General features: G+C 34.2%; 4 protein-coding genes across 4 annotated transcripts in view; all 4 read right to left on the bottom strand. All coding sequences in view use genetic code 11, as the record gives it.

Moving 5' to 3' along the window:
• atpH overlaps positions 1-239 on the bottom strand; it is a 246-nt gene extending 7 nt beyond the window's left edge. Inside the window, exon 1 of the mRNA in view lies at positions 1-239. This exon is cut by the window's left edge and continues 7 nt beyond it. Coding sequence (YP_009574635.1; ATP synthase CF0 C subunit) covers positions 1-239 — 239 coding nt within the window.
• A 1,304-nt stretch (positions 240-1,543) lies between these two features.
• Positions 1,544-2,287, bottom strand: atpI. The gene has a single exon. A coding sequence (YP_009574636.1; ATP synthase CF0 A subunit) covers positions 1,544-2,287, from the start codon at positions 2,285-2,287 to the stop codon at positions 1,544-1,546; it is 744 nt and encodes a 247-aa protein.
• A 225-nt stretch (positions 2,288-2,512) lies between these two features.
• Positions 2,513-3,223, bottom strand: rps2. Its single transcript has one exon. A coding sequence (YP_009574637.1; ribosomal protein S2) covers positions 2,513-3,223, from the start codon at positions 3,221-3,223 to the stop codon at positions 2,513-2,515; it is 711 nt and encodes a 236-aa protein.
• Positions 3,224-3,454: 231 nt separating this feature from the next.
• rpoC2 overlaps positions 3,455-7,500 on the bottom strand; it is a 4,200-nt gene continuing 154 nt past the window's right edge. Inside the window, exon 1 of the mRNA in view lies at positions 3,455-7,500. This exon is cut by the window's right edge and continues 154 nt beyond it. Coding sequence (YP_009574638.1; RNA polymerase beta'' subunit) covers positions 3,455-7,500 — 4,046 coding nt within the window.

Raw genomic sequence — 7,500 nt, forward strand, 5'->3', positions numbered from 1 at the left:
AAGGGATTCGCAAATAAAAGCGCTAAGGCTACAACCAGTCCATAAATTGTTAAAGCTTCCATAAAAGCCAAACTAAGCAATAAAGTACCTCGTATTTTTCCCTCCGCCTCGGGCTGTCTCGCGATCCCTTCTACAGCTTGGCCCGCAGCAGTACCTTGACCAACCCCAGGTCCAATAGAAGCAAGACCGACGGCCAACCCAGCAGCAATAACGGAAGCGGCAGAAATCAGTGGATTCATGATAAGTTCCTCACACCAAAATAAGTAAATAGTTAATGATACGATCAACCAAGAAATTATGACTTAATTATTCCATCACTAAGATCTATACAGTCGAAGGAACTAAGAACTCTGAATTGAAGTAATAATATTATTGAATCATTAGAACTACTTCCATATTTCTTTTTTAGTTTCTATTCACATAATTTTTGTGAATCCATATGACTTTTTTCTTCCATTTCTTTCTTTTTTCAAAACCATTCAAATTTTTCGTTTTTTTTTTTCTTGATTGAATCTATTTATTCATTCAATATTCACTTTATTCATTGAATAAATATTTCATTCACAATTACAAACGAAAGGGAAGGACTTCTATTGGAATCCCTATCTAAATTCACAGTATTAGATATTAATTAGATATATTTTTACTTCATATATAACTAATTAATATCTAATATCACATATACATGTGTTTCTTCCATAACGTAAATCAACTATTCATATCTTACATTCAATCGGATTCTAGAATAATTCTTCGAAAGATTCACAAGAGTTGTCTTATAGCAATCGGCACCTCCTTAATCCATTTTTTTTATAAATTGAACTCTTTTTTCTAGATTTTTCTTTTTTTATTCGACTACATGGGAACAATCAATCTACATGGACAAATTCCTTAGATCGAATCATTACATCGAAATAGTAGTATTTGATTGATCTAAGTTAATGTAATTTATTATTTATTCAAATTATCTTTTGGTCAATCGTTGAATTGGATGAAATCAACTTGAATGGGCATCATTCTATATAACAATAACATCTTTTTAAAGAATAGCACGCCATAATACTATAATAATACTATAAGTAATAGTATCCAAATTATTATTTATTATTCAGATTATGATTACTAATAGCTTATAATTATGGTTACTAATATCTAATAATGTTGAATATTGGAATTAAATGAACAAAACAATATAAAGAGAATATTCATTGGCGGGGATATAAATGGACCTAACTGGAATTTTAGGAAAAAGATCTTTTAGATCTCTTTCCTTTTTTTGTACTTCCCTGTTTGTTGCAACTCCCTAATATCTATAAGATCTTAAGCTTTTTTTACTATTCCTCTCTAGATCGTATATATCTTATTTATATTATAGAATATATTATATAAATATAATAAATATAATTTTAAATATAATAAATATAATTTGTTATAATTTTGATTATATAATTGATTTATATATTATGTTCCCTAAGCAGATTATCTTGATCCGCGCATATATTGCGTAAGTCTTAAGCTAAAAAAAGCCTATTTCGAAAACTAGTCAATGATGACCCTCCATGGATTCGCCTATATAAGCCGCAGCTAAAGTTGCAAAAATAAGAGCTTGAATACCGCTTGTAAATAATCCAAGTAACATGACAGGTATAGGAACCACTGAAGGTACTAAAGAAACAAGAACAACAACTACTAATTCATCAGCTAATATATTTCCGAAAAGTCGAAAACTAAGTGATAAGGGTTTTGTAAAATCTTCTAAGATATTAATGGGTAAAAGGATTGGAGTTGGTTGAATGTATTTACCGAAATAACCTAATCCTTTTTTGGTAAGACCCGCATAGAAATATGCTACTGACGTGAGTAAAGCTAAAGCAACGGTAGTATTTATATCATTTGTAGGTGCGGCTAATTCCCCATGAGGTAACTGTATGATTTTCCAAGGTAAAAGAGCACCTGACCAATTCGAAACAAAAATAAATAGAAACAAAGTTCCAATAAAGGAAACCCATGGACCGTATTCTTCTCCAATCTGAGTTTTGCTCACGTCTCGAATGAATTCAAGGACATATTCGAAGAAATTCTGACTGTCAGTAGGAATGGTTTGTGGATTACGAACAGCTATAATGGCTGAACCTAATAAGATAGCAATTACAACCCAAGAAGTAATAAGTACTTGGGCATGGACTTGAAAACCTCCTATTTGCCAATACAAATGTTGGCCAACTTCCACACCAGATATATCGTATAACCCTTTTAGTATGTTGATAGAACATAATAGAACATTCATATTGCCCTCTGAAAGAAATAGAACTTAAAAAAAAAAAGAATTATTTTGATTCAACCATCTATTTTTGACTTGCCTACTTGAATTATATATTTTTGATATCAACTAATCACATATCCTAAGTTACTTGTATCTCTTTTGCACGATTAAAGAATCGTAACCGATTTCATAAATCTATGGAGTTACAAAAATGGAGTTCCAAAAATAATTGATTTATCTTATTATTAATCACGTATTTCGTATATAGCTAGAACGACCCTCACAAATTGCAAATACTAATTTGTTAAGAATTAATCGGATTGAAGCTATAGCGTCATCATTTGCTGGAATCGAAATATCTGCGAGATCGGGGTCACAATTTGTATCGATTAAACAAATCGTTGGAATTCCCAAAATGATACATTCTCGAAGAGCCGTATATTCTTCTTGCTGATCAACGATTATTACAATATCGGGTAATCCCATCATATATTTAATCCCGCCCAGATATGTTTGCAAGTGAGATAATTGTCTCTTCAACATAGCCGAATCTCGTTTCGGAAGACGGTTGAGTCTCTCTATCTTTTGTTCCGTTCTCAAGTCCCTGAACTTATGAAGTATCGTTTCTGTAGTATACCAATTCGTCAACATACCACCGAGCCATTTATTATTAACATAATGACAACGAGCCCTTATTGCAGCCCGTGCTACTGAATCAGCTGCTTTATTTTTGGTACCAACAATTAAGAATTGTTTTCCCCTACTTGCTGCATCAAAAACTAAATTACAAGCTTCTGATAAAAAACGAGCGGTTCTAATAAGATTTAGAATATGAATACCTTTACGCTTTGAAGAGATATAAGGTGCCATTCTAGGATTCCATTTACTAGTACCATGACCAAAATGAACTCCTGCTTCCATCATCTCTTCCAAATTGATGTTCCAATATCTTCTTGTCATTTCTCTCCCCACACTTCCTCTCTTTTTTTTAAAAAAAAAAAAAAGAGACGAGGTACCCTGAAATAGAAATAAATAATTGTTCCGATGGAACCTTCTTTTCTACCCCTAACAGATATTAGCCGTTGATACATGATTCAAGCCATTAATTTATTTCTATTCTATTTGTTATTATCTTTATTACTATTACCAAATAAAAAAAAAAAATGACCGCAAATAGTTAAGAATCTGCTCTTAGGAATCATTAAATCCTCGCAATGATTGTTTGGGTGTATCGTATAAATTCTTTGAAATGAAAAAATCAAATAATTCTCTGTGGTAGAACAACATATCTCTCATTTTCACCTCGAATAAATCATTCTTTTTTGTTTCCAAAGGAATGTTGTTAGGTTGCCTTGAACGTTGCACTAATCCTTTGAATCCAGTACCAACGGGTACCATCCCCCCGAGAACAACGTTCTCTTTCAGACCTTTCAACCAATCGATACGACCCCGGAGAGCGGCTTTTGCTAAAACTCTAGCAGTTTCTTGAAAACTCGCTTCGGATATGAAACTTTGAGTATTTAGAGATGCTTTCGTTATTCCCAATAAGATGGCTCGGTAACAGATCGCTTCTTCCAAAGCACGCCCTGTTCGTTCCGCCCGCAACAATTCAATTAGTTCTCCGGGTGAAAAAACATTAGACATTCTATCTTCTGAAACCAACCCTTTTGATGTTATTTGACGCACAATAATCTCTATATGCCGATTATGAATCTGCACCCCCTGAGATCGATAAACTTTTTGGATCTTATTAACCAAAGAGATACGACTTTGTACTATAGTTAGCTCAGCACCAATCAAGAATCCCCAAGGAATTCCAAGAATTTTTGCTATGCGCTCGTTCCAACCCTCAATCCTCTTTTCTAGGTTCATCGATATTGAATCAATCGAACGAACTTCTAACACTTGTTCCACTTTTGGAAGACCTTGCGTTATATCTCCAGATCTCGACTTTTCATATATAAATGTAACTAACGTATCTCCTTCGTAAAGGATTTCTCCATAATGACCATGAACAGTTGCTCCCAGAGTGGCCAAATAAGGTTTAGCTGATCTTATTACTACAAAGTCAATTTGAACAATTAGAACTTGACCCGATTTTAGGTGCGGTCCGTTTTTCGCTATACATACATTTTCACAAATAAACTGCCCAAGGCTAATTATTGTAGATGTTTCTTCACAATAATTATGATGGAGAAAATGATGATGGAGAAAATGCCAATTCAAATTGAATGGATTCAAAACGGTGTTACTGCATGGATCGGGATTATAAATTCTACCATTTTCATCTATTAAATAATATTTAAGTACTTGAAAAGTCTGTTTTAAATTGTCAAGTTGTAAATATTTAGTTACCGAGATCTGATTATAAGTTATTAAATGGTAAAATGAATCAAAATTCTTACTTTTAGAGGCTCTTCCTAATCCTAAAGGCCCCAACGAATTCCTAATTGGAATTAGAGTATCTCTTTTCATTGATTCTTTTTTTATTCCATTGTAATATTTTGCATCGTTGAATGGACCCATTTGAAAACAATTAGATAATGACAAAATTATCAAAGATTGAGAGTCCTTATTCCTATTCAACAACGTACGAATAGTTACTTGATTTTGACTAAGTGATTGTTGAATCCTTGCCTTGGAATAAATAGAATAAAATGGATTGATACTGTTGGGATCTGACCTCTCATCAAAGATCAATCCTGAACCTGACGGATCTTTCCTTTTTCTGATATACGAAATATAGGATTTTACTAAATCGATTCGCAGGAAATCTCGAATCAGACCATTTGTATTTACTTCAACAAAAGAAGCGTGAGCTTCTTCGACAGAAGAACTTTTTTTGTCTTGGTCCCAATTCAACAATAAACAAGTCCGAACTAATTGAATATTTGTGCCATAAATTCCCCGAATGGGTTTGCCATTTCCATAAAGGATATAATTGACAACTCTAAGTTCCAGATTATCCCTTTCATGCAAAAGATGCTGGGAGAAAAGTGTTACGAAATTTATACCGTCTGCTATTTCATATATGATTACAGGTCGAGCCAAAACAAAATACTTTTTCTTGTTAGGTGTGATCCATTGGACATAGATCCAATCTTGCAACTTTTTTTTTGATTCCTTAGCATTTTTTTTTGCCGTTCTAAGCGGTATAAAGATACCACTGTGTCGGGATATCTTATCCATATTTCCAGGAAAATGGATATCTCCAGAAAAGATTTTAAGTTCAATCCTTTTTTTTTTTCTCTCCACTCGGACCAATCCGCCCGCTCGGCTTCTTATATTTAAAGTGATTCGTGTATCTACTCCAATGAGACTATTGTTCTGTACCATTATGGAAGAAGATTCGGGCAAAATATGTACTTCCTCGGGAATGAAAAAAAATCGATCTATTTTCATTTGGTATTTTGGCTTAAATTCTTTGACTCCTCGATACTCAATCAAATCCTCTTTTTTGAGGATTGAGTGCACTCCTATAGTCCCATATTTAGTAATTCCTGAATTTTTTCTTCTGTATTGAGGATCATCAAAATAAGCAAGAATACTATTTTTGCGAAAAATACCATTTACGGGTATTTCAATCGAAATACCAGCAGGAGGCATTAGCTCTTTTTCTCGTTCTTGAATCGATTGGAATGGGATGATGAATCTATTTCTTCGTCTCTTTGCCAATAAATCATAATTTTCGTAGAGAATAGCAGGATATATGAGATTAAAATGACCCGTACATATGATTCGATTAAGTTCTGAATAATCAGGAATCCCGCTTTCTTTTTTTTTTTTTCCAAAAAGATCTGAACTAAAGAATTTTTGTCTTACTTGATCATTGTCTCCTGAAAGACTAGAAATAGATCTTTTTTCAACAGAAAGAGAATTAACGTTAATTTTATCTTGATCCTTTTGAAGCGAAAAAGGGACTACACTAGAGTGGCGCGAACCTCCTGATAATATCCATAAATGACTTGTTTTTGGTAAGAGATGCACATTACTGTATGTAAATTCCGGTGCATGGTATACATCGGTACTCCAGTGCATTTCTCCCTCTGAGTCAGAATAAATATGTTTTCGAACCCTTTCTTTAAAATTAAAAGTATATGTTCCCGCGCGAATCTCAGCAATAACTTGTTCTGATTGTACATATTGATCATTTTGGACTAAAAGAAAACTCTTTGGTGGAATAGTCACGTTGTGTATAATATCTTCACTCTCAATAGTTACATACAAGTCTATATAACATAGAAAAGCGGGATGCCCATGACGTGTACGTGTGGGATGAACCAAATCCTCATTGAATCTTATTTTTCCATTAGAAGGGGCTCGTATATGTTCTGCAGTACCTCCTGTGAATACTCCGCCGGTATGAAAAGTTCTTAATGTTAGTTGAGTGCCCGGTTCTCCAATAGATTGACCCGCAATAATACCTACAGCTTCTCCCAATTCGACCAGGTCGCCATGAGTAGGACTTCGGCCATAACATAATCGGCAGATCCAAGATGTACTCCTACAAGTAAAGGGGGTTCGAATAGATATTGTTTGTGTTTGAAAGGTGATGAATCGATTGACAAGTCCAATCCCAATATCTTGATTTCTAACGGCAATGCATCGTGGGCCCATATATATATCATCTGCTAATACACGACCAATTAATGTTTGGATAAAAATTCTTTCCGGCATCATCCCATTTCGAGGACTCACAGAAATACCTCGGATGGTACCACAATCTGTTCTACGTACAACAATGTGTTGAACTACTTCAACAAGTCTGCGTGTAAGATATCCAGCATCTGATGTTCGTACAGCAGTATCTACAACTCCTTTGCGGGCTCCGTAGCAAGAAATGATATATTCTGTTAAAGACAGTCCTTCACGTAAATTGCTTTGAATGGGTAAATCAATCATTTGTCCTTGTGGATCCGACATTAATCCTCTCATACCTACTAATTGATGTACTTGAGATGCATTTCCTCTAGCTCCCGAAAAAGACATTATATGTACTGGATTAAAAGGGTCAGTCATCCTAAAATTAGGATTCATTTCTTGTCGCAAATATTCACTTGTAGCATACCATATCTCAATGGATTGTCGTAATTTTTCTACTGCGTGTACATTTCCATAATGATGGTGTTTTTCCAAAACCAAACTTTGTTGTTCCGCATCTTGGACTAACCATCCCTTAGAAGGTATTGTTAAAAGATCATCAATTCCTAATGAAATGGATGTAGCAGTGGCTTGCT

Source organism: Carya illinoinensis, chloroplast (assembly GCF_018687715.1).
Source record: "Carya illinoinensis chloroplast, complete genome".
Lineage (NCBI taxonomy): Eukaryota > Viridiplantae > Streptophyta > Magnoliopsida > Fagales > Juglandaceae > Carya > Carya illinoinensis.